General features: G+C 42.6%; 2 protein-coding genes across 7 annotated transcripts in view; one reads left to right on the plus strand and one right to left on the minus strand.

The window, feature by feature from the left end:
• Positions 1 to 16,760, minus strand: part of ASTN1 (astrotactin 1) — a 329,036-nt gene extending 312,276 nt beyond the window's left edge. For 2 of the 4 annotated variants that reach the window (XM_067728734.1, XM_067728731.1), the window contains exon 1: positions 16,226 to 16,759. In XM_067728734.1, coding sequence (XP_067584835.1) covers positions 16,226 to 16,508 — 283 coding nt within the window. In that variant the 5' untranslated portion in view covers positions 16,509 to 16,759. Of the gene's footprint in view, positions 1 to 16,225 lie in introns of all 4 variants that reach the window. The other 2 variants (XM_067728733.1, XM_067728732.1) reach the window with 2 other exon arrangements.
• A 6,739-nt stretch (positions 16,761 to 23,499) lies between these two features.
• The window catches only part of BRINP2 (BMP/retinoic acid inducible neural specific 2), a 114,836-nt gene continuing 110,343 nt past the window's right edge, over positions 23,500 to 27,992 (plus strand). For all 3 annotated transcript variants that reach the window (XM_067728737.1, XM_067728736.1, XM_067728735.1), the window contains exon 1: positions 23,500 to 24,354. The gene's annotated coding sequence lies outside the window, so the exon portion shown is untranslated. The remainder of the gene's footprint in view (positions 24,355 to 27,992) is intronic.

The following is a 27,992-nucleotide window of genomic DNA, read 5'->3' on the forward strand; positions in this document are numbered from 1 at the left end:
GTAAATGTATCAAATGTAAAATAGGTGACAAATTCTGACAAAGATTACACACACAAAAAAAGAAAATCTACGACTAATCTCACTTAGGAATATTGATGCAAAATATCCATAATAAAATATTAGCAAACAGAATCCAACAGCATATTAAAGGCATAATTTATCATTTACCATATACGAGTTGTTTCAGGAATGCAAGATGGTTCAGCATTAGAAAGTCTATTTATACCATTTATCCTTTTAATAAATCTAAGGAGAAAAATCATATGATTATCTCTATAGATACTAAAAAAATATTTTTAATTTTTTAAAAATCATTTTTGATAGGGAAAAAACACTCAATTCTTTCCTAACATGGTCATTTTTATTTACCTTAACCGAAAAGCCATTATCATAATTGTAAGACAGCAGTGTTATGTGCCATTAAAGTTAGGAAGAGAGACGAATTCACATTATCGAATGTGAATTCACATTCTTCTTTGCCCTTATAATGGAATTAGTACCAGAACCAGTACCAGTGAGAATGAAATTAGAGGTAAAAAACTTAAAGGAAGGATATAAAATTATCAGTATTTGCATATAATATGTCTAAAAATTCAGGAGAAGCAACTGATACCCTACTATGGCTAGAGATTCAGTAAGGTAATGGGGGTTGAAATTAACACAAACATCAGTAGGTTTCATATATATAAACATAATTGTTGAGAATATATATAAAGAAAATACTCCTTTTACAAAACCACAAAATGATAAAATACCTAGAAGGAAATCTAATAAGAGATGCGCAAGAACTAGATGAGGGGGCAAAAAGCCTTTAAAACTCTATGAAAGTACAGACTAGAAGACTTGAATAAATACAGACATACTAAGTTCTTAAATAGAAAAACTTAACATTATAAGGATTTAATTAATTCCCCCTTAGTTAATTTAATGGGATTTCAAGCAAAAAAATTACTAGTGTTTGTTTCTCTTGATGTTTTATATGTATATACATATGTGTGTGTGTGTGTGTGTGTGTGTGTGTATTTATTTATTTAGAACTAGACAAGCGTCTTTGAAAGTTTATATTAAAAAAAAAAAGAAGAATGCTTAGGAGAATTCTGAAAAAGAATAGTAGCAAAAGTGACTACTCCTACCAAATATTGAAACATCTACAGAGCTTCAATAATTAAAACAATACGGTAGGCACATGAATAGCTATATGTAGTAATAGAACAGAAGTTCAGATAAACTTAAATATATTAAAGAATTTACCATAAGACAAAGGTAATGCCTCAAGTCTGAGGGGAAGGCACAAACTACTTAATAAATGACACTGAGACATCTGAGTAACTATCTGAGGAGCTAAAGTTAGCACTTCATACAGTACATCTGGATAAGGTGTTATATCTCATAGTGTACACCAGAATAAGTTCAAAATATACCAAATATTTAAATGCAACAAATGAAACCACTAGAGTATGAGAACAGAAAGTAATAAATCCTTTTATAATCCTAAAGTGAGGAAAAACCTCTCTAAAGTGAGGAAGAACTTCCCCTAAGACTTAAGGTGTAGAAGCCAAAAATAAATAATTAATAATTAAAACACATAAAATCTAAAAGCTTCTGGAAAACCAACCAGCCAACCAACCAACCAACCAACTAAACAAAAATACAGGTGAAATCAAGAGACATACATCCATCTGAGGAAAAAAAATTCTTCATCATTCATATTACAATCAAGGGGATAAGTGCCTTAGTATTTTAAAGTGCTGCTAAAAATGCAGAGTGAAATCACACAATGAGTTATCACTTTACACGTAGTGGATTGACAAAAATGAGAACACTGGACAATGGGGATATAGGAACTCTCAAATACCACTGATGAGAATGTACACCGGGGCAGCCATTCTGAGCACAATCTGATGGTACTTAGTCAAATTAAGTGTACATAATCTTTATGAACCAGCAATTCTACTCCTGCTGTACATCCCAGAGAAACTTTCACAATGATCCTTGAGGAAATATGTATAAAAATGGTTATTGCAGCATTATTTATAGGGATATGGAGCTGGAGGCAATCTAGGCATACATCACTGAATGGATTGGTAAAATGGGGAAGATGCCCAACATGGAATGCTAGACCTTCTCTGTCCAGTCATCCTTTCTGCAATGGTGGAAATGTCCTATATTGCACTTTCAACATCAATAACCACTAGCCACACGAGGTTATTTCAACGTTAATTACTTAATATTTTTTTAAGAAAAAATTTGGTTCCTTAGAAGCACTAGCAAAATTTCAAGTGCAGAAGAGCCACATGTGGGTAGGGACTACCATACTGAATAAGGCAAATAGAGGACATTGTCATTACTGCAGAAATTTAATTGAACAGTACAGTGTCGGGTTATATTCACACATAGTAACATGAGTGGATCTTAAAATAGAGTGCTGGGTGAAAACAGTAAGACTCAGAATGTCATTATATCACATCACCATTTAGTTAAAGTAACGATAACATGAGCACACAAAAAACTATTCACATTTCACAAGAACATGTTTAAAAAAAGACACATATTGAAAAAATTAGAGTGTTGGCCTGTGAGGAAGGGCAGCTGGAAATTGGAGGTAAGGATAAAGAGAAATAAACAACAAGTGAGCCACTGGAAGGAGGAAGGCTTTCACAGACCTATGATAAAATATATTTTGGATTCAGGTGTATGATTAACTCAAACCTCTCCATTGAGATTCCAAAAACAAAACAAAACAAAAAAGCCAGCACACAAAAAAGACATATGCTCATATTTATAGCACTATTATTCTTAATTGTTAAAAACTGGAAGCAACCAATATGTCTTTCAACAGGTGAATGGATAAACAAATTGTGGTACATCCACACCATATAATATTATTCAGCACTAAACAAATGAGCTGACAAGCCATAAAAAAACATATGAATGAATCTTAAATGCATAGTGCTAAGTGAATGCGGCAAGTCTGAAAAGGCCACATACTGTGTAATTCCAACTACATGACATTCTGGAAGAGGCAAAACAATAGTGAGAGTAAAAGCTCAGCGGTTGCCAGAGTTTGGAGTAATGAAGAAAGGGTTGAATAGGCATAGGCAAAGAGTGAAGAATTTTGTAGGGCAGTACAACTATTTAATATAATTTTGGATATATGACAGTGTATATTTGTTAAAAACCCATAAAACTTTAGAGCACAAAGAGCCAACATTGAAGTTTACAAACTAAGAGAAAAGAAAACATTTAGGAGGTTGGGTGATTCCAGGATGGAATGCAGAAAGTGACAAAACACTAACTGTATATTAAATACATGAAGCAACTTCACTGCGGGGTGAGGCGGTAAAGATGCTGACCTAAGTAACTATCTTTACAAAGTAACTAAGTATCTAAGAAAACGAGTGGAAGGGGGACCTTCAAGATGGCAGAGGATTAAGACGTGCAGATAAATTTCCTCCCCACAAATACATCAAAGACACATCTACAAGTGGAACAACTCCTACAGAAGACCTGCTGAACGCTGGCAGAAGACCTCAGACTTCCCCAAAGGCAAGAAAATACCCATGTACCGGGGTAGGGCAAAAAGAAAAAAGAGAAACAAAAGAATAGGGATGGGACTTGCACCTCTAAGTGAGAGCTGTGAAGGAGGAAAAGGTTCCACTCACTAGGAAGCCCCTTCACTGGCGGAGATGGGGGGTGGAGGGGGGGAAGCTTCCGAGCTACGGAGGAGAACACAGCAACAGGGCTGCAGAGGGCAAGACGGAGAGCTTCCCGCACAGAGGATCGGTGCCGACCAGCACTCACCAGCCTGAGACACTTGTCTGGCTCACCCACTGGGGCAGGTGGGGGCTGGGAAATGAGGCGTGGGCTTCGGAGGTCAGATCCCAGGGAGAGGACTGGGGTTCACTGTGTGAAGACAGCCTGAGGGTGCTAGTGTGCCACAGCTAGCCAGGAGGGAGTCCGGGAGAAAGTCTGGACTTGCCGAAGAGGCAACAGACCATTGTTTTGGGGTATGTGAGGAGAGGGGATTCCTTCCCCGTCTGCCCACAGAAAGCAGAGCACTGCCTAAACGAGCTCCAGAGACGGGCATGAGCCCGTCTCAGCACGGACCCCAGAGAAGTGCATGAAAATCTAACGCTGCTGCACAGCTATCAGCACGGACCCCAGAAACAGGCATGAAAATCTAACGCTGCTGCAGCCACCAAGAATCCTGTGTGCAAGCACAGGTCACTATCCACACACCCCGGCCCCCCTCCAGGAAACTGTGCAGCCCGCCACTGCCAGGGGCCCGTGATCCAGGGACAACTTCCCTGGGAGAACACACAGCATGCCTCAGGCAGTTGCAACGTCACGCCAACCTCTGCCACCACAGGCTCACCCCGCATTCCAGTTATGACTACAGTAGCCCTCCCGCCCCACGACCTGAGGGAACAAGAGACCCCTAAACAGCCACTGCTTGAACCCCCTCTTGTCTGAGTGGGGAAAAGACGCCTGAGGGTGACCTACATGCAGAGGTGGGGCCAAACCCAAAGCTGAACCCCAGGAGCTGTGCGAACAAAGAAGAGAAAGGGAAATTTCTCCCTGCAGACTCAGGAGCAGTGGATTAAATCCCCACAATCAACTTGATGTACACTGCGTCTTGGAATACCTGAATAGACAACATATCGTCCCGAAATTGAGGCGGTGGACTTTGGGAGCAACTGTAGACTTGGGGTTTGCCGAATGCTACTGATTTGTTTCAGATTTTTATGTTTGTCTTAGTTTAGTTCTTAGGGCTTCTTATCGTTGGTGGATTTGTTTATTGATTTGGTTGCTCTTTTTTTTAAGTATTATTATTTTTTATGTTAATAATTTAATTTTTTTATTTATTATTTCTTTAACTTTTTTTCCTTCTTATTTTCACCCTTTTCTTCTGAGATGTATGGCTGACAGAGTCTTGGTGCTCTGGCCTGATGTCAGGCCTAAGCATCTGAGGTGGGAGAGCCAAGTTCAGGATATTGGACCACCAAGGACCTCCCGACCCCATGTAACATCAATCGGCGAGAGCTCTCCCAGAAATGTCCGTCTCAACGCAAAGACCCACCTCCACCCAACGGCCAAAAAGCTCCAGCGCTGCATGCCTCATGCAAAACACCTAGCAAGACAGGAACACAACCCCACCCATTAGCAGAGACGCAGCCTACAATCATAATAAGGTCACAGACACCCAAAAACACACCACCAGACAGAGTCCTGACCACCAGAAAGACAAGATCCAGCCTCATCCATCAGAACACAGGCACCAGTGCACTCGACCAGGAAGCCTACACAACCCACTGAACCAACCTTACCCACTACGGGCAGACACCAAAAACAATGGGAACTACAAACCTGCAACCTGCAAAAAGGAGACCCCAAACACAGTCAGTTAAGCAAAATGAGAAGACAGAGAAACATGCAGCAGATGAAGGAGCAAGGTAAAAACCCACCAGGCCAAACAAATGTAGAGGAAATAGGCAGTCTACCTGAAAAAGAATTCAGAGTAATGAGAGTAAAAATGATCCAAAATCATGGAACTAGAATGGAGAAAATACAAGGAACGTTTAACAAGGACCTAGAAGAAAAGAGCAAACAAACAACGATGAACAACACAATAAATGAAGTAAAAAACTCTCTAGAAGGAATCAATAGCAGAATAACTGAGGCAGAAGAACGGATAAGTGATCTGGAAGACAAAATAGTGGAAATAATTACCACAGAGCAGAATAAAGAAAAAAGAATGAAAAGAATTGAGGACACTCTCAGAGACCTCTGAGACAACATTAAACATACCAACATTCGAATTATAAGAGTCCCAGAAGAAGAAGAGAAAAAGAAAGGGTCTGAAAATATTTGAAGAGATTATAGTTGAAAAATTCCCTAATATGGGAAAGGAAACAGTCAATCAAGTCCAGGAAGTGCAGAGAGTCCCATACAGGATAAATCCAAGGAGAAACACGCCAAGACACATATTAATCAAACTATCAAAAATTAAATACAAAGAAAAAATACAAAAAGCAGCAAGGGAAAAGCAACAGATAATATACAAGGGGATCCCCATAAGATTAACAGCTGATCTTTCAGCAGAAACTCTGCAAGCCAGAAGGGAGTGGCAGGACATATTTAAAGTGATGAAAGGGAAAAACTTACAACCAAGATGACTATCCCCAGCAAGGATCTCATTCAGATTTGACAGAGAAATTAAAACCCTTACAGACAACCAAAAACTGAGAGAATTGAGCACCATCAAACCAGCTTTACAACAAATGCTAAAGGAACTTCTCTAGGAAGGAAACACAAGAGAAGGAAAAGACCTACAATACAAACCCAAAACAATTAAGAAAATGGTAATAGGAACATAAATATTGATAATTACCTTAAATGTAAATGGATCAAATGCTCCAACCAAAAGTCATACACTGGCTGAATGGACACAAAAAGAAGACCCGTATATATGCTGTCTACAAGAGACCCACTTCAGACCTAGGGACACATACGGACTGAAAGTGAGGGGATGGAAAAAAGATATTCCATGCAAATGAATATCAAAAGAGACCTGTAGTAGCAATTCTCATATTAGACAAAATCAACTTTAAAATAAAGACTATTACAAGATACAAAGAAGGACACTACATAATGATCAAGGGATCAATCCAAAAAGAAGATATAACAATTGTAAATACTTGCGCACCCAACAGAGGAGCACCTCAATAAGAAAGGCAAATGCTAAAAGCCATAAAAGGGGAAATTGACAGTAACACAAAAATATTAAAAACAACAGAATACACTTTCTGCTCAAGTGCTCATGCAACATTCTCCAAGATATATCATATCTTGGATCACAAATCAAGCCTTCGTAAATTTAGGAAAATTGATATCATATCAAGTAACTTTTCTAACCACAACACTATAAGACGAGATATTAATTACAGGAAGAAAACTGTAAAAAATACAAACAAAAGGAGGTTAAACAATATGCTACTAAATAACCAAGAGGTCACTGAAAAAATCAAAGAGGAAATCAAAAAATACCTAGAAACAAATGGCAAAGAAACACGTTGGCCAAAAACATATGGGATGCAGCCAAAGCAGTTCTAAGAGGGAAGTTTAGAGCAATACAATCCTACCTCAAGAAACAAGGAAAATCTCACATAAACAACCTAAGCTTACACCTAAAGCAATTAGAGAAAGAAGAACAAAAAAACCCAAAGTTAGCAGAAGGAAAGCATAAATATCAGATTCCTATCAGAGGTCAGTGAAAAAGAAATGAAGAAAACAATAGCAAAGGTCAATAAAACTAAAAGCTGTTTCTTAGAGAAGATAAACAAAATTGATAAACCATTAGCCAGACTCATCAAGAAGAAAAGGGAGAATATTCAAATCAACAGAATTAGAAATGAAAAAGGAGAAGTAACAAATGACACTGCAGAAATACAAAGGATCATGCGAGATTATTACAAGCAACTATATACCAATAAAATGGACAACCTGGAAGAAATGGACACTTGTTTAGAAAAGCACAACCTTCCAAGACTGAACCAGGAAGAAATAGAAAATATAAACAGACCAATCACAAGCACTGAAATTGAAACTGTGATGAAAAATCTTCCAAAAACAAAAGCCCAGGACCAGATGGCTTCACAGGCGAACTCCATCATTTAGAGAAGAGCTAACACCTATCTTTCTCAAATTCTTCAAAAATATAGCAGAGGGAGAAACACTCCCAAACTCATTCTACGAGGCCACCATCAACCTGATACCAGAACGAGATGAAGATGTCACAAAAAAAGAAAACTACAGGGCTTCCCTGGTGGCGCAGTGGTTGAGAGTCCACCTGCCAATGCAGGGGACGCAGGTCCGTGCCCCGGTCCGGGAAGATCCCACATGCCACGGAGCAGCTGGGCCCATGAGCCATGGCCGCTGAGCCTGTGCGTCTGGAGCCTGTGCTCCGCAATGGGAGAGGCCCGCATACTGCCAAAAAAAAAAAAAAAAAACTACAGGGCAATATCACTGATGAACATAGATGCAAAAATCCTCAACAAAATACTAGCAAACAGAATCCAACAGCACATTAAAAGGATCATACACCATGACCAAGTGGGGCTTATCCCAGGAGTGTAAGGATTCTTCAATATACAAAAATCAATCAATGTGATACACCATATTAACAAACTGAAGGAGAAAAACCATATGATAATCTCAGGAGATGTAGAAAAAGCTTCTGACAAAATTCAACACCCAATTATGATAAAAACTCTCCAGAAAGTAGGCAAAGAGGGAAACTACCTCAACATAATAAAGGCCATATATGAGAACCCACAACCAACATCATTCTCAGTGGTGAAAAACTGAAACCATTTCCACCAAGATCAGGAACAAGACAAGGTTGCCCACTCTCACCACTATTATTCAACATAGTTTTGGAAGTTTTAGCCCCAGCAATCAGAGAAGAAAAAGAAATAAAAGCAATCCAAATTGGAAAAGAAGAAGGAAAGCTGTCACTGTTTGCAGATGACATGACACTACACATAGGGAATCCTAAAGATGCTACCAGAAAATTACTAGAGCTAATCAATGAATCTGGTAAAGTAGCAGGGTATAAAATTAATGCACAGAAATCTCTTGCATTCCTATACACTAATGATGAAAAATCTGAAAGAGAAATTAAGGAAACACTCCCATTTACCACTGCAACAAAAAGAATAAAATACCTAGGGATAAATTTACCTAAGGAGACAAATGACCTGTATGCAGAAAACTATAAGACACTGATGAAAGAAATTAAAGATGATACAGACAGATGGAGAGATATACCATGTTCTTGGACTGGAAGAATCAACATTGTGAAAATGACTCTACTACCCAAAACAATCTACAGATTCAATGCAATCCCTATCAAACTACCAATGGCAGTTTTCACAGAACTGGAACAAAAAACTTAACAATTTGTATAGAAACACAAAAGACCCCAAATAGCCAAAGCAATCTTGAGAAAGAAAAACGGAGCTGGAGGAATAAGGCTCCCGGACTTCAGACTGTACTACAAAGCTACAGTAATCAAGACAATATGGTACTGGCACAAAAACAGAAATATAGATCAACGGAACAGGATAAAAAGCCCAGAGAGAAACCCACGCACATATGGTCAGCTTATTTTTGATAAGGCGGCAAGAGTATACAACGGAGAAAAGAGAGCCTCTTCAATAAGTGGCGCTGGGAAAACTGGACAGCTACATGTAAAAGAATGACATTAGAACACTCCCCAACACCATACACAAAAATGAACTCAAAGTGGATTAAAGACCTAAATGTAAGGCCAGACACTATAAAACTCTTAGAGGAAAACATAGGTAGAACACTCTATGACATACCTCACAGCAAGATCCTTTATGACCCACCTCCTAGAGAAATGGAAATAAAAACAAAAATAAACAAATGCAACCTAATGAAAATAAAAGGCTTTTGCACAGCAAAGGAAACCATAAACAAGACCAAAAGACAACCCTCAGAATGGGAGAAAATATTTGCAAATGAAGCAACGGACAAAGGATTAATCTCCAAAATTTACAAACAGCTCATGCAGCTCAATAACAAAAAAACAAACAACCCAATCCAAAAATGGGCAGAAGACCTAAATAGACATTTCTCCAAAGAAGATATACAGACTGCCAACAAACACATGAAAGAATGCTCAACATCATTAATCATTAGAGAAATGCAAATCAAAACTACAATGAGGTATCACCTCGCACCGGTCAGAATGGCCATCATCAATAAATCTATAAACAATAAATGCTGCAGAGGGTGTGGAGAAAAGGGAACCCTCTTACATTTTTGGTGGGAATGTAAATTGATACAGCCACTATGGAGAACAATATGGAGGTTCCTTAAAAAACTAATAATAGAATTACCATATGACCCAGCAATCCCACTACTGGGCATATACCCTGAGAAAACCATAATTCAAAAAGAATCACATACCACAATGTTCATTGCAGCTCTATTTACAATAGCCAGGACATGGAAGCAACCTAAGTGTCCACTGAGAGATAAATGGGTAAAGAAGATGTGGCACATATATACAAATGGAGTATTACTCAGCCATAAAAAGAAATGAAATTGAGTTATTATTAGTGAGGTGGATGGACCTAGAGTCTGTCATACAGAGTGAAGTAAGTCACAAAGAGAAAAACAAGTACCGTATGCTAACACATATATATGGAATCTAAAAAATCGTTCTGAAGAACCTAGGGGTAGGACAGGAAAAAAGATTCAGACATAGAGAATGGACTTGAGGACACAGGGTTGGGTAAGGGTAAGTGGGACAAAGTGAGAGAGTAGCATTGACATATATACACTAGCAAATGTAAAATAGATAGCTAGTGGGAAGCAGCTGCATAGCACAAAGAGATCAGCTCGGTGCTTTGTGACCACCTAGAGGGGTGGGATAGGGAGGGTGGGAGGGAGACGCAAGAGGGAGGGAATATGGGGCTATATTTATACGTATAGCTGATTCACTTTGTTATACAGCAGAAACTAACACAACATTGTAAAGCAATTATACTCCAGTAAAGATATTTAAAAAAGAAAAAGAATGAAGAAAAAAAGAATCCAAATTGAGGGACATTCTACAAAATACCTGACAAGTACCACTCAAAACTGTCAAGGTCATCAAGAACAAGTCTGAGGGCTTCCCTGGTGGCACAGTGGTTGAGAGTTCGCCTGCCGATGCAGGGGACACGGGTTCGTGCCCCGGTCCGGGAAGATCCCACATGCCGCGGAGCGGCTGGGCCCGTGAGCCATGGCCGCTGAGCCTGCGCGTCCGGAGCCTGTGCTCCACAGCGGGAGAGGCCACAACAGTGAGAGGCCCGCGTACCGCAAAAAAAAAAAAAAAAAAAAAAGGGGACAAAGAAAGAAAAAAATACATATATATACACATATATATGTGTGTGTATATATATATATATATATTCTATAAAACAAGACCTCAATCTTGCCTCCAAAGATATATAAAGAAATTAAGCTTGTATTTTACTTTTCCTTGAAAAACTTCAATTCAAACCATATCAGTATAGCTAGAAGAGCATTTGAAATGTAAAATTCATCACTCTTGCATTTAAAATTCCTTTGATGTAAAATCTACAGTTCTGTAGAGAAATAGTATATAACAACCCTCTCAATGCTATAAATTAGTGCATTCTGCTAGCATGAGTTATATAAGTGCTGAAGACCCTACCTTAAGGTTGCTACTACTCATCCTCCCATGTCTTGGATGGGGCTGCCACTCTATATGAATTTGTTTGCTGTTAACCTAGGCAGCTCACTGTAGCAAAGAGCAAAAGGAAGGAAAAGAAACAAACTTTAAAGTTTCTTCTTGAATGCGGAGATGGAGGGATATGTGGGGAAAAAAACTAGGATGCTTCCTATTAGGCCAAGCTCAATGGTAAGTAGAAAACTAGGTCTAATGTTATATTTGAAGCCAATCAAAAAGCTCAGTAACTGCTATTCAAGCAGTGCCACTGGGCTCTGACAGTGAATTCCATGCATAAGATCACCTGATACAAACTTCAGTGGACTTCGTCAAGAAGCTGAAACCACAGTGCCTTCCGGATGGCTCCATCTCACAGAAGAACCTGCTGTCTGGGCTTCCCAGTTTGCATTTCTGTGGGGCCCTTCTCAGAAGAGCACTGAACGTGTTATCTTAATCCCCATATACCCTACTTTGTTCACCATGGCTGTGGGTGCCATAACACGCCATAACACATGGCTACCCAGACCTGGAAACTATGAATGAAGTAAGAATTCCCCAATTCTGCGAATTCCCCAATTCTGCTTAGGTAAGTATACCTACTTAGGTAAATATTCCTTGTGATGTTCACCCTCTTCTGTATTAAGGTGTATGTGAGAAATCACTTGATGGACAAGGATGTTCAAAAGGTGTTTACATAGAAACCAAAAAGGACTCCTTTATACAAACTGAGTGTGTTTTCCCTGTTCTAACCATTGCCAGGGCTCCTTTTATTCAACCATGAAAAACAACAGATTTTGAAAACTTTTAAGGCCTATGAAATAGCAAATAAGAGAAAGACTTAAATGTCATATTAACCTGAGTTCAAGTTACAGATCCATCCATCGTCAGCTATGTAACCCTCAGTAAGTTACTTAACCTCTCCATCCTTACTTTTCTCCACTGTTGGAATAAGTGGAAAGTCTGGAGTTGACACCAGATCTGTCTTCAAAGCCTGTTCTTTTAACCACCACACTGGCCTGCTCCAGACACCTTAAATAGCACCTTGCATGGGGGAACTCACTATATCTCTGCAGGCTGATTGATTTATCTTCAGGTGTACCTCCCTTAATCAATGACAGCTAAAGCTAAACTCCAAGGCACAGGAGAAATAGCTTTCTTCACTAAGTTTTACACACGCTCAATAGTTGGGTCTGAAACAGAGGAGCATCCCCTTCAAAAAATGATGAGACTGATAAATATGTTCTGTTCACAGCACAGAAAACCACACTTCAGTGCAGAAGCCATACTTCAGGTTAACCAGTTGTCTCAAAATCAAATACGCCACCAAAGCAGGAAAGTCTACTGTTTTCAAAGATGAGACACAAAATTTTAGTTAAGGTATGAAATTTTAATTGGCTAGTTCAGCAAAATTTTATATTCTCCTGAGAGGGTAATAAGGCCTACGTATCTAAATATCTTGAGTTAGGAATTGCAGTTATTTTCCCATAGTATAGAAAGTTTTACAACACTTCTGAAAGCAGGGGTTTAGATCACCTGGCTAAGAGGTACCAGATAAGAACCATAAAGAAGAGGTTCAGCCTTAGTACAATCAATATTCATAGGAAGTGTGGCAATCTAGAGACGGCATGACGGGACTAAGAACATTGAAATTCAAAACTATGTGTAGCCAAACAAAACACATCTGAAAGTTACATATGGCCCTTTCAGCAGAATTTGCAAATCCTACTTCAGAGAACAGGAGATAACGCCACTCCCTCCACTGCCCCTCAGAGTTACCCTACAAGCAAAATTGACAACAATTTTGAAGGCTGAGATAGCCTCTGCAAGTCAGGCTTCAGTGCTTTCTCTGTCAAGTCAGCCGTCCCCTGCTTGGCTTTTAAGTGGTGAGCCGTGTCCCACCCTACAGAGCCAGGCAGAGTCCTCTGTACTCTCAGACCACCAGGCTAATCTCTGTACTGTGCCATAGGCATGCTAGCCCCACATTCACTCCTACTACCATACTTGGCTCATCCTGTCCATGACCTCAAATGGCTTCACCCTTCCTAGGCCAAGCCCAATCTAACCTATCTTTGATTTTGTTCATTTGTGTGTGCGTGTGTTTATTTTTTTTAATCCATGCAAAGAGCACTGAAGAGGGATGAATGAACTCAAACTACTTTGGTGGGGGTAGGGAAGGCTTCACAGAGAGGTGCCTATGTGTGCAGGGTATAGAAGGAAGAATGAATGGCTGCCAAGTGGAGGAGTGGGGAAGATCATTCTAGGCAGAGGGAAGAGCATGTGCAAAGTCTTGAAAGAGTCCTGAAAGCCATAGCAGGCTTGTAGAGATAAGAGTCTGCAGAAGGCTATAGTCAGAAGGAGAACACACTTGTTTGCCTCACTGAGGTATACGACTTGATCCTGGAGACAAAAGGATCTGATTTTGGTCAAGGCCCCTAGTCAAGCCCATATCTTCCATGGAGTCTGCTCTTGCCATGCAAGTATCTCCCTCCTCCACATTCCTACAGCCCTTGACAACCTTGCCACACAATCAGGTGTTATTACTCACAGCTCTGAGGGCAGAAGCCTTTTATTTTTTTTTAACTTCTGTATCCTAAAAGCACCTAAGAATGTCAAGCAAGTAAATGCTCAGTAAGTTCCCAGGACTGATTGATTCAAATTCCTCTAGGGGGTGGATTAAGCAAACCAGGTTCTAGAGGTAAGAGTAGGGAAACCTCTAAATCAAAGTCACTACAGACCTTACTGTTGGCCACAAGTGACAGGATCCAGGACAACAAAAGTTAACTTCAAAAGCAACCACCCTTGACTTCCATGAACTTGGACTCCTTTCTCTTTCTGTCCAGCTTTGCCCCGCTACCCAAGCTGAGATTCACTCCTACTCCCCCTGGGAATACTGGGCCAAAAGGGAAGGTACCAATACGTCTCTGGTTCTGAACATACCCCATTAACTGGGAGAGTAGGGGACAATCAATGCATTGAGCAAATGCATCTGGCCCTGAAATGAGAGAGTGTGTCTGCTCCTGCGTGTAAATGCCAAGTTGCAGGAGGTTACCATAGCAACTCCAGCAGGGTGCTGCAGTGGGCAGCTTTGCACAGAGGTGCAGAAAAGCCATTCTTTAACATCTGGGCTTTTGCTGTGCACATTGGACCCTAGTAGCCACATCATGGCTTTAGGCCCTGCTTTGGGATTCTGCTAAAAAGGAACTGGAATTTTGAATACCTGTTAGTCCAATCTTCTTTTTTTTTCATGTATCACACATGTCCCTCTTGATGCACAGTAAACACTGCATGTAGAGCCCAAAATAGGCTCTTTAGAAACATATAATTCCCTATACTCATTCTTACACATGACAATGAACAGATTGTACTTGCACATCAGCATGACTTGAACACAAAATTTACATCCACCGAATAACCCAGCAATTACACATTTTAATCAACAGCGTATCCACAACGTCAGCATTCCCAGCCAGTCCCCAGTTTTTATTGTGTTATTAGTACATTTTTAACGCAAAACTAAATAATGCCATCAAGGCTGTAGGTTGGGCTTAATGGGGTCTACTGAGCTGTTACTCCAGGAACTGTGAACCAACTTTTCAAAGGACCAGGCAATTTTTGAAATTGTTTTTCCATAGGGGCTGGAGAGTGGGGGTTTACTCATCCACTTCTTAATGTTTTATGTCTCATAAGGAAAGAGCATGAAGAGGATGTGAAATAGCATTCCATTTGTGGTTTCAACCTACATACGGCCAAAAGGAAGCCATGTCCCTACAAAGTGAACTTTAGTTGGTCGGGCAGTCAATAGATGAAACAGCTTCCTGGACATTTTCACTTTTTTTTCTTGGATCTAGAAACTTACTTGTGGTTATATTTTAATTCTCTCCTGGGCAAAATAAGAATGATTTATAGCAGCAGTGAAGAAATGGATCGCATGGTGGGCGTGCACAGCAGGGTGAGATGGATCTGCACATGGAGAAGTGATGGAAATTTTGGTCAACAAGGTCACATGAACCTGTGGTACTTTGCAAGATGCTGGAGCAGGACTACAGTATCTTTGCAGCTTGGAAGTGAAAAAAGAGGGGTGGATTAGAAGTGATGTAGAAGTTCCAGTACCTGAAGGAGTTTTTGTGACCTAAGGAAATTAAAATAGGGATACCAAGAGAGAGATGCAAATAAGTAAACAAAGGAAGGAAGAGCTTCTTGGCCAGGGAGGCTATTCTTTGTGCAGGAAGGCCTATCTGTCTAAGGGAGCTGGAGAACAAAGATGCCAGTGTTAACAGACTACAGTTGGATGATTTGTTCATCCAAGGAATTGGAGATGTGGAGGTGTCTGTAAGGAGGTGTCTGTTACATGTAAGCATGGAGGTAGGACTTGCCAGGATGGACACCAGGGGTGTAGGAAACTTCTGTTCTGAAAGAAGGCCAGAGAGTTTCAGCAACCTGGTGACAGAAAAAGAGCTCTCAGTGAGTGAATACTGGAGATTCAGCCAGTGCAATCTGGCCTGCACATACCTGGCTAGGTGGGTACTGGATACCTATTTCTAACTCCCCCAGGGGATGCTGTGGGTGGAGATGGGGGCCCAGGGAGTGTGAAGCAAAGAACTGAGCATGTGGCCTGGGAGTGGGAAAAGGGCTTCTGGGAGGTGAGCTGGGAACTGCCAAGAAGTGCGCTGTCAACGTGCTTCTGAATGAAAGCTGGGAGGTCAAGGCTGGGAAAGGTTTCAGAGAGACTCCTGCAACCTGTTCCTTTGGGGTAGGGCGGCTGAGGGGAGGTGGAAGGCCCAGCTTTGAGGCGCCAGTCTGCAAGTCGGTGTGGAGAATGGTCTGGGAATGGGGCGGATCCAGGGAGGTAGGAGTGGGGGAGGGGAGGTAGCCGGCGAGTGGGTGTGGAGAGCGAGCCCGAGTGGGGGGGGGGGGGGGTGAGGGCACCGGGCCAGCGCCTCGACCTCCCCCGGGACTCACCCAGCACGAAGTAGGGCAGCTCCGTGTTCTCCAGGTCGTCCACCACGACCATTTCTCCCGGGAAGTCGTTGCGTACCGAGAAGAGGAGCTTGGGCTCGGAGGCCGAGGGGCTGTGCATGATACTCAGGTCGTTCTCGCGCAGGAAAGGCAGCGCCGACACCGTGATGCTCTTCAGCTTGCACTCCAGCTCCTTGGAAGGATCCACGTCGCCCGCGGCCGTGGCCAGCACCGCCGCCGGCCCCCAGCAGCAGGCGAGCAGGGCGCAGAGCCCGGCTAAAGCCATCTTGAGCCCCGGCCGCCTTCCTCCCAGCGCCGCGAAGGTGGGGGAGGCAGCGAGCGGGAGGGAGCGAGCGAGCGAGCGCGGGAGGCGGGGGACGTTGGGGAGGAGATGTGGAGCCGGGAAAGCTCTGGTCCTCGGAATGAGACGCCGCTAGCCTGGTGCAGGGCTTAAGCGCTGATGCCTGGAGAGCCCGCGCTCTTTGTTTCCCGGAGCTGCTTATCTGGGGAAGGGAAAAGAGGGGTGGGGGGAGGTGGGGAGTGGAGAAAAGGAGAAGGAAGGACGTCGGAGGAAAGAGGAAGGGAGCTGAAGATTCTAGGGAATCAGGTCAGTCCTCAGTAGGCTGCAGGTGCTGCCGCCTTTCTCCTCCTTTGCATCCCTCGGCAGGAGCACGCTCCTGGCTATAAACTACCTGCACAGCTTTTTTTTTTTTTTTTTTTTAACCGTTTTTGCAATGCAAAATATTCCCTCTCGCATTATCTTCCAGATGCCTTGGGGAGGACACACACACACACACACACACACACACACACCGCTTATAAGGTGCTTCCTCAGAGCAGGTGATGGGGGTCTCTAGATCCAAATACGCCCCCAGTTATTTTGTAGATGTAGGTGGTCCCAGTCTTCTTTACCCACTAAAATTGGATTTGTATATTGGATAAGCGTGTACTGGTATAAATGCACGTGTGTATTATTACTCAGCACTAACTTTGCAGAAATATTTAAAGGAAATATTCTGTATGTAGATATACATAGATGGTATGAATAACAAAGAACAGAGCCAGTGTACTGCATACAGTTAAGCAGGAGACCCGAACTTTTATTTGCAATTTCTCTCTGCCTCTTCAGTTTCATTTCTGTTACAAACGTTATCTATGATAAGCAATATAAAGATAATTTGAGGCATGCTATAATTGAGAGAAAAAGTAGAGCTAACTCAAAGAAATGTTAAGCTTTTAGTTTTTAGAGAATCCAGTAAACAGAACAGAGCTGGAAGAAAATTTGAGAAAAACAAAGTTTCTAAGCACCCTTAACAAATGGAAAAGGAATAAAAGAATATCCTTGGGCATGGGCCAAGTCAATCCCAGCCCAATCAAGAGTAGAGCAGGGTAGATAACAACAACAACAACAACATTAACAACAAAAACCCACATAAATTTTCTTTCCATTAGTGCTGGACAGTGATACCTTAGCAAAATAACGACAGTAAACTGTGACAGAAAAGTGATGTTTGTATGTGCTGGTATCTGATGAGTAATTGAACTTTCACACGATAACCTATAACTTATTTCAAAAGTTTGCCAAAACTACACAACACTGTAGATCAACTATACTTCAATTTTAAAAAAGTTTGCCTCTCCAACATCATTTATTCAGTGCTGACTTAAATACTAGGTGCTGTAAGACTATGTTATAAATAACTCCTAATCGCTAGGAATTTAATGTACCACCCTCTTCAAAGTGGACCCCCACTTTAGAAACAATTTCATTCTCATCCTAGCTGGTGTCAATTTATTGGCAAATGTGAATGTATGTCCTTTAAAAGAATTTTAAAAAGCTTTTGCCATATATTTCACAAGGTTACTCTAGTTGATGAATGGGAATAGAGAAAATGAGGCATATTTAAGGTCATGTTTAAGGAGTGAAAGGCCTGCTTACCAGAAAAGAAAACAAAAATACTTCATTACAAGTTAAGTTTTTGTTTTTTTAATTTGACATATCTGAGAACTAACCCAGAGATATATTACCATGTAGCATTGCAAAGTACTGCAAAAACCATTTATCAGCTAATGACCTTTCTAAAACTCATCTTCATAGGAGATACTGCGGGAGAGAAAGACCCCATGATACTTTTTTTGTCTACTCTCTCTAGCATAAAAAAGCAGTATTAACTTAGTTACTCAAGGTTTACCATTGAAAAATCAGAGCGGATAACAAGAAAATACACTTAGCCTTAGAATGTGAGAAATGGCACGAAACTACCAGATCATCTATTAGTCCAGTCTCTCATTTAACAGATGAGGAAGTTGAGGACAGTGAAATACTGAGGTGTTTTACCCAAGATCAATATGCCAAGAAGGGGTGGGGGAGCTAAGGCCACAAACAAGATTTCTTTGCCTAGGGCTTTCTCCACTACACAGTTATGGGACATCTAGGTGTACCCATGGATAGTCGTTGGACTTAATGGCCCCCAGTAATTCATTCAGTAAACATCTGCATACCTACCATATGCTAAGCATCAGCAGATAGACTGAGCATCAGCAGATTCTAGGAAAAATATTGTTCCTGCTTTTGAGTAGCATATAATCTACTATTGTTTTGAAATCTTTCTTCCCAATTTTCTGATGTGTCTTGAGTCATTTTAGAAAACCCGAGTGAACCATTTGATGTTGATTTTCTAATAAGTCAATATCTACTTTGCTTATCTGTAGACATTTTTACATGCTTATATTTTTACCTGCTTTCTTATTCACAGTTACAAGAAAAAGAGTACATGGATCAAATGTCCATTTAAAAGTGTATATTGAGGCTCCCCTGGTGATGCAATGGTTAAGAATCCGCCTGCCATTGCAGGGGACACAGGGTTCGAGCCCTGGTCTGGGAAGATCCCACATGCCGCGGAGAAACTAAGCCCAAGGGGCACAACTACTGAGCCTATGCTCTAGAGCCCGCGAGCCACAACTACTGAGCTTGCGTGCCACAACTACTGAAGCCCGCACGCCACAACTACTGAAGCCCGCGCACCTAGAGCCTGTGCTTCACAACAAGAGAAGCCACCGCAACGAGAAGCCCGCGCACCACAAGGAAGAGTAGCCCCTGCTCGCCGCAACTAGAGAAAGCCCGTGCACAGCAACGAAGACCCAACGCAGCCAAAAATAAATATTTTTTTAAGTATATATATATATATGTTGATATGATCAAGTTACTTTAAAAAAAGTGTATACTGAGTTGGAAAGACTTGGAATTGGTGTCTCAAGCCTTTAAAGACCTCCTTCTCTGTGAAAGTGTCGAGCAAGAAGACTATGCAAATAAAAAGAGATAATATATTGTCAGGGCACTGGATTCCTGTAAACATGCATACACTGTCACATGGTCTTCTTTTAGGGAATTAAGTACCTAGAGATGGGGGAGAGGGTGAAGTTCACAGAAACTAGACCATCTATTCTGTACAATGTTTTACATTTAAATGGGGCTGGGAGAAATTTGTGTGCAGCTACATAATTACCTTTCTGTACAGGCAACATGATGTGGTGAGACAACAGACTTGGAGTCAAGTCTCAACTCCATAATTTACTTATTTGGAGATGAGCCTGGACCATTCTTACCTTCATTGTCCCCCTCAATAAAATGGAGCCAGTGATCTCTGCCCATCGCACAGGCCACAGATAATATAAGTACAAGTACTTATACTTGTTTTCTCCTGAGGTCCAAATTCCTATATTCCAGTACCAACAGCCTTGCTCCTTGATCCTTATAATAGCTTGTGAATGCTTTCCCTGCTATTAACCTGTTCTTTAGACAACTACCAGATTGATCTTCGTGAAATCTTGCTTTCCTCGTGCCATTCTAAAGTTTTTCTTTTCTTACAGGATAAAGTTCGAACACCATAGTTTCGAAATTCAAACCTTCTTCCAAGTTTCATACGATTTATTCTCTTAGCTGTATTGCTTACTACACTATCCCCTTCCCCTCCCCCAACAACACACATACACATCCCCATCGAATTAAAGCCCGTTCTCCATTTTCACTCCTCCCACGCCATTCTGTCCACCTGGAATGCACCACTCTGTTCTCCAGATTGTCCCTTCTCTGCAGGCAAATCTCAGGCCTTATCTATGTAGTGAGAACTTCCATCACTCCCTTCTCTCATAGCTCCTCTCACAGATCCCTTACACACACACACACACACACACACACACACACACACACGCACACCCCACATTAGGAGGCCAAGGGTCATATCCCAATACAGTGTTTTGCATTCAACATTCTTATTAAAAAAATAGAAACAATAATACATGCTTTTTAGAATAGGTGTGAGAAGGAAATGAGAGTATGTATATAAAGAATTTAACATTTTAGGCGTTTAGTTGGTGCTCAGTAGTGATATTTTGCCATTATCTGCTCTTCAATTATTTCAGAAAGAAAATAGGCTTCTTTTTTTTTTTTTTTTGTGGTACGCGGGCCTCTCACTGTTGCGCCCTCTCCTTGCGGAGCACAGGCTCCAGACGCGCAGGCCCAGCGGCCATGGCTCACGGGCCCAGCCGCTCCTCGGCATGTGGCATCTTCCCGGACAGGGGCACGAACCCACGTCTCCTGCATCAGCAGGCGGACTCTCAACCACTGCGCCACCAGGGAAGCCCAAAAATAGGCTTCTTTCATGAGATTTTCATGAGATTTTTTTTTCCCATGTAGTAGCCAAAAGCAAACTAAATGATTTATGATCTTTGGCGTATATCCAGGATAAATGATTGTATGTATCCATCAAAAGAATGAAGATCATTCATAGCAGGTTTATTCATAACAGACAAAAATGGAAGGAACCCAAATATGCATCAATAGGAGAATGGGTAAATAGCATTTAGTCATGTGACGGAATACTACACAGCAGTAAAATAATAAACATGCAACTACGTGGGTGAATCTCGCAGACATAATAAGTGAATGAAACCAGACACAGAAGGATGTATCCTATAAGAGTCTACATTTATGAACTTCAAGACCAGGTAACATTAATCTTTGGTGCTAGAAGTCAGAACAGTGGTTATCTGTATGAGGAGGGGAGTTTTGACTGAGAATGTCAGGACGAGCTTCCTGGAAATGCTGTGGGTGGTGGCCACATGGATGCATATTTAGGCAAAAATTTATCAAACTGTACACTTGTGGAATTTTGTGATGTCTATTATACCTCAATAAAGTGTTTTTTACATGGCTTAGGACTCCATAGGAGAAGAAAGCAGAGGCAAGTTTTTCTTTTTACAAGTTGTTTTCTTGTTTCCCAACTCTATACCCCCTTTACTTCTCCTTTAGAGGTTTTGGAAATTTTATCTTTCTTTCCATCGAGATTGGTAATCATTTATTCAACTACTCATTTCATTTACCCACTCCTTTCTACTATTTTTATGAGAGTCTCAACACTTGGCATCTTGTCATCTGGAACAAGTTCAGGGGGCCTCTGTCTCTAGGAAGCACAGGAGTAAATAACTCAGGAGTTGGACAGCGGCAGATTTAGACTTTCACTGGATATTATTTTACTTAGTAAAATATTATTATATTTTACTTAGATATTTTATCCTGAGGACTATTCTCTGACATGTTTTGTTAGCTTAGGCAAACAGATACCTACAGTATGGAGAGGTAAGTTCAAACCTATATAAGATACAGAGGAGGGAATGGAGGTGAAAGAGATGGGTGGGGCTCAGGGTGTATACATGAGGAATATTTCTAATTTTCCCCATTTATTCAGAACATCTGGCTCCCTGATGCTTTTTAGATAATCCTGATGTATATACTATTTTGGCATTCATTAAGCCTCTGCATACTTTTCTTTTTCCTAGTTCTTTACAAAAGTAATCTTTAATGTTGCTCTCTATTTTTAAAATAAACTAAATTGAAACACTTCTCTCCCTTTTTGACTCTGTATTTTCCTCTCCATATTTCCCCCATCGTAGAAGTTAGTATGAACCCGTCACATTCCTTTGCCAGCTCCCACCCCCAGCTCTTCTGTTGAATTGGATTCTTTCTTCAACTATTACTCTCCCATGCTCTGCCAAAATTTAGTGTAGTATGCTAGTTAGCTGGACATAATTCAGTTTCGCATCCTCATTAGGACATTAAGAATATATTTCACACTCTTTGATTCAAAGTTAATATTTTCTTTCTTTACTCTTTCCTCCCCAGCTCCCCATCTCTCCCTGTCTCTATCTCTGTCTCTTTCTTTCTTCCTCTTTCTCTCTCTCCTCTCAATTCACAGGCTCAGCAACAGCACCTGCTTCACAGAAACAAGGCTGTTCCTGTTCTGATTTCTCTAGTCTTCCTTTAAAAACCAAGTGGAGATTCACAATCCCTCTTCCTGATACACACTGAAGTGAAAGGAGGCATGCAGGAGGAAAACACCACAGGCAAAACAATTCACTCTTTGGGAAGAAGGACAATTTTTTTCCCCTAAATTTCTCCCCAGAAACCTGAACCTGAAGTTCTTCTCTTTGCCTTTGTCTTTACAATCCTGGTTTGGGGACAGAATGTTTCTTGATTTAGCTGTTCAGAGTATCTAAATCTGTTTCTCTCTGTACTCACTGAGTCCCTGCCATCTTTTGCCTCTCTCTCCTGTATCTCTGGGTGTGTGTGTGTGTGTGTGTGTGTGTGTGTGTGTGTGTGTGTGTGTGTGTGTGTGTGTGTGTGAGAGAGAGAGAGAGAGAGAGAGAGAGAGAGAGAGAGAGAGAGAGAAAGAGAGAGAGAGAGGGAGGGAGGGAGGGAGGGAGACAGAGAGTATGCTGTGAGATAAGTATTCTCACCTGGGGACTCATTTCTAATTAAGTAATTCAGGACCAAGACCAAGAGGCTAAAATGCACAAAACAGAATAAAACCTCAGATTAGAAGGAAAATGGCTCAAATGGGTCCCTATCTCTGCTAGTTCTAGTTAAGCAAGCAAACAAAATGGTCTGGGACAAATGATTATCTTAGGAAGATTAGAAGAAAATTTAATTAGCTCCCAAGTTTCTTCCTGTTTCCTCAGCCTTCTTCCAGTCTCCAACTCCCCAGTCGTGAATTTATCCAAGCCTCCCTTATCCACACCAAAAAAAGTCCCTACTGCAAAGCTGGGAGGGTTAACAGAGCTGGTAGCCCCGCCAGCCAGCTAACCAAAGGAGACAGCCGGTGAGGCCCCGAGCCCGCCCCCAGCCGAACCGCCCAGCCAATGGGAGCTTGTGGGGAGTGTGGCGCTGCGTCCCATTGGCTGCCTACCTAAGTGCATAAGAAAGAAAGAGAGGCAGGCAGGGGAGCATTGTTATCTTAAGACGCTCAGCTGGTGTCTGAGTCTGCAGGTGAAACTGCCTAGGTACGGAGCTCGGAGTCGGAGCAGAGACACGCCGGGCTGCAGCCTGGGATGGAATCCGCTCGCCTCGGAAGCTGCTCTGCCCGCCGCTGCTCGGGCAGCCCGTTCGCTAAGCTCGGAGGATCCCGTTAGCACTTGCCCAGGGATGTGCACCTGCCGTGCGCGGCGAGCGCCTGGGCAGGTCTGCAGGCATACGAGGGAGCGGTGAAGCAGGAGGAACTGTCTCTACCCATGTGCAAGGCAGTGATTCCGGGAGAGAGACAGGGTGAGTGAGTCTCTGTAGAGTTGGAAGGAAGGCACGATCTTGGTTTTCTCTTCGGAGGAGGGACAGAGGATTCCCCGGGTCGGGTTTGGTACTTTCCTTCCCTCTCCACCCGCGTGCGCCCCGGCCCAGCGTCGAAGCCCCACTTCAAACATGCTGTGGGTGCCGGGCATCCTTGCTGCTCAGCTGGAAGGCAGCAGGCAAGTGGTCTGACGGCGGCGGCGGCGGCGGCGGCGGCGGCGGCGGCGGCGGCGGCAGCGGCGGCGGCGGCAGCGGCAGCAGCAGCAGCAGCAGCAGCAAAGCGGGTAGCAAGGAATTTGAAAAGAGACATCGACTCCCTTTCACACGCTGAGGGGGAGGCATTCACGTTTCCCCAAATGAGAAGGAGCCACGAGAAATCATGAAGTAAAAACTTTGGAAAGCTGCCACTGGAGATGTTGCACAAAATCCTGGAATATTTCAGGAGTCTCCTCCCAATCGGTGGAGGTTTGGGGAGCAGCTGATACAGCAAGGAGGGCTCTTGCAAGGATTCAAGGTAACAGTGCAGGGTTTTGGTAGTTTTTCTCCATTCCCTTTTCGTTATATTTTTGGTGTGTCTCTTGGTAAGGGGATCGTTTTGCCCTCCTACAACCCTCTTGCCCTGGTGTCTGGCAGTTTCAGGCAGAGGGAATGATCCCCACCTCTTAGTTTCTGTCTTGTGGAGCTGAGCAGTGGACTTTGGGGTTTAGCTAGAGATCGTCCTATTATTGCCTCCTGGTGTTGCACGGCTGCCGCACGACTTGGGCACTCTGCCTGACCTATATTGCTTTTGCCTGGTTTAAGTCCTCAAAGTTAGTGCAACTCCCATTAGCTTCAGAAAATCCAATCGGACTGCATAATTGCAGAAGATGACAAGGACTTCTGCATGCCCAGCAGATGCTGGACTGAACTGTACACGGTTCACTATGTTTGGGATGGAGGTTGTGATACATGATAACACATGTTCACAGGTATTCACATGTTCCTAGAGCTATATTCACATGTCCATAGAGCTCCCTGGTATGTCTCTAGAGGCCTGTCTCTTTCTCCCATGCACATGCAACCAAGAAAAAAAAAAAAAAACAGATTGAAGAGTGAACCCCTGTGGGTTGCAAATAGTCTCCCCGGGTGGTGGCAGAAACCCCATTGATTGAGTTGAACCTGGCAGTGCGCTGGAGGCACTGGGGAGAGCATTGCTGTGCTGGAAGGAGGGGCACACTGAGATTATCTGGTGATCTCTCTCTCTCCCCGGTTCTGTGATCAGCTGGGTACACAGTCTAGTGCTGCCTATGGTATGTGTGTGTGTATATATATGTGTGTGCCTGTGCTCACAGCTGTATGCAGGAAGCAGGCTGCCGCTAGAAGAAGCATGCTTGTGCAGCTCTCTGCCCAGGCCCCAGATGCCTGGAGTGTTCCTTCCTAGTAGAAATATGAACTTGGGAGCTGCTCTTCCAGCCCAGAGGAGTTTTCTCCTCACCAAGTAGTCCCCCTGCATGGTACATATTTATCCAGAGTATATAGACCTAAGCCAAATATGAACTAATAATCAAGCTAATGTGCTGTAACATGATTGCACAGACGCCTCCATAAAGAACTGTGTGTGTGCTCTTCCTAGCTCTGGGAGTCAGGTGTCCCGAGCAGGAGCAAATGTTTTGTTAAAAGGATAGCAATTATAACAAGCCAGGCTTCTAGCTGTGTAATCTGAGCCTTATCCAGCAGGGACAATGATATGTCAGCACAGAGCAATCTGGAGGATAAAAGGTATAGTGTAAGTCAAGTATTTCTGCCTCTGTCCTTCTCCAGACATGTGCATGTGGAAGGGACACTCTTTCTGACCATGCCTCCTGGAATACAGGGCAATGCCAGCATTAACCAAGCAGCTAAAGTATTTTACAAAATCCCCTGGGGGGCAGTCTGATGACATCAGGCAACAACAAAGTGATATTCGAGTTTGTGTGTTTTCCCTCTTGACTTCCCACAGTTATGTGTATGTTATTTGTTTAAGGCAGGACCCTCTGGAGTTCCCTCCCATCCAGAATAAGTTGCTTTGCAGCACCGGGGGCATGACCAAGCAATGCTGACACAATGACCCTGAAATCTTATCAATATCATAGCTGTTGCTATACATATATATACATTCTTTTTAGCTGCTGCCTACTGTGGGGAAAGATGCATGCTTTGCTTCTTTGAGGAGCGATATGATTTGAGCTGGTACAGAGCCTGGATACTGTGAAATGTTTGAGGGAAAGGAAGCAAATGTCAGACCATGGTCTTCCCTGTTGGAGGGCAACTGGCACCAAAGGGTTTAACAGCTATTCTGCAGCCATGGAGAAGACAGAAGCATCCCTGACTCTTGCTTCTCCCTCCTCACCAAAAATGGGGCTGGCTTTATCTCCCAGAATGGAGTGCTGTGTGCTGCAGTATGGCCACAAGAAAGGAGAAAAGGAGGGAAGGGCTGGGGAGGGAGGAGGGTTCCTGCTCCCCTAGCATTGGGCCAGACTCATGGGTGGGGAGCATCTTCCCCATTTAGGCCCTTAAGATCATCCCCTGGGTTTTCCCTTCTGGCCTCCTAACAGGTTGTTTACTGAGAAAGGCCAGAGGGCAAAGAACATCCCTGCATCATCCACTCTTTCCAATGCCCTTTCCCAAGACACAGGCCAGCCACTGGGGAGTGTCGCACCAAAAACATCCCCTCTGAGACAGTGCTCCAAAGTCCCTCCCCAGCTCACAAACAAGAGGTAATCAGAAGGGACTGGAGACATCTGCGTGGGCACTTTCTGCTGAGTGGGATGCTTAGTGTTGAGAGTTCCCACTCAGTGTTTTGTTTTCCCCACTGTGCTGTGTATTTTTGGTGATTCAACTCTTTCTCTTAGATAATAATACCTTGTATACATTTTATAATTGCATACTCTTCCAAAGGGTTGGGAGCATTTTAGGGAGCTCATCTCATTAATCCTCACAGGCCTTATAGCCTCCTTTATCTTTGATTACCCTAAGAAGGAGACTAGAATGAGTTTAGCCTCCTTCTTGGAAAAAGGAGGGCAGAGGACCTTGGAAAGATGAACTGTTTTACTCTGGGTCACACAGCAATTAAGGGAACCTATGGAGTAGGGTGTGGGTCTCATCATTCCCAAACCAACCCCAGACTCTCCTGACTCCTCCTAAGGAATGGGTTAATCTTAGTAACTGTGATTTGATTCAGTTGTTCTGTACTTGACAGGAATGGGAGGTTGCAGTGACACAGGCTTTGCCTCTGGCTCTGACCTAAGGGCTGTGAGGGATAAAAGTCTTATAAGACTTTGTCTTTGCCCTCAATGATCTTACATTCTAGTTAGGAAAATAGGCTTACATCTGGGAGAAAGGTAAATGACAACATACATTCTAAACAGCAGTTCAATACAAGAGACTCTTGAGGCGGACCTAATTAATCTACAGTTGATTTGCACAGATAATGAGAGCTATCAGTATTCCAAGGAAGGAGAATTAGAGTTGTGCCATGGGGGATAGGGTGGGATTTGTTTGGAGAGGGAGAAATGGGAAAAAGATTCCAGCTGACAGAGAGGCTAACTGCAGCACAGCTGAGAAGGCTGGAAACTTCAAGGCTTGCATGTTTCCATGGGGTTTGCCCTAAACCGCTGCTCCACTTGGATCCTGGAAACAGCTTACACCTGGGTTAATTAGGTGAAGCAGGGATTGGCCTAGAGGAAGCTGCCCTCAGATCAGGCAGAGGGCTTTGAAATGTTGGACATCTCATTAGGCACGGAAAATTACCTAAGCCTTCTATCCACCCTCAAGCCTAATCCATATATTATGGGAAAAACAGTGCTCAAGGTCAGGGAGCTTAACAACATATCAAAATTTTTGGAGAAAGATATTGGGGGAAAGTAGGCAAATTTCAAGAGAACGCGAGAAAATCTTCTCATATATTTTTTTTAGACTCAGAATCTCCTAAGAGAGAGCCTTGGTTTCCCTTCATTTCCTGTTTCCCCACCCAAATATCCCTATTGGGGTTTACATGGAGCCAGCAAAATGCCAAAGCCCTCAGGCATTTAGCATGGAGGAGAAGATTTTCAGTCTTAAGATTCTTGGCGTGCCCATGTACAAAACCTCTCATCTCCCCTCCTTTTCCTTTTTAATAAAACATATGCTGTAGCA

The sequence above is a fragment of the Pseudorca crassidens genome, chromosome 2 (assembly GCF_039906515.1).
Source record: "Pseudorca crassidens isolate mPseCra1 chromosome 2, mPseCra1.hap1, whole genome shotgun sequence".
NCBI lineage: Eukaryota > Metazoa > Chordata > Mammalia > Artiodactyla > Delphinidae > Pseudorca > Pseudorca crassidens.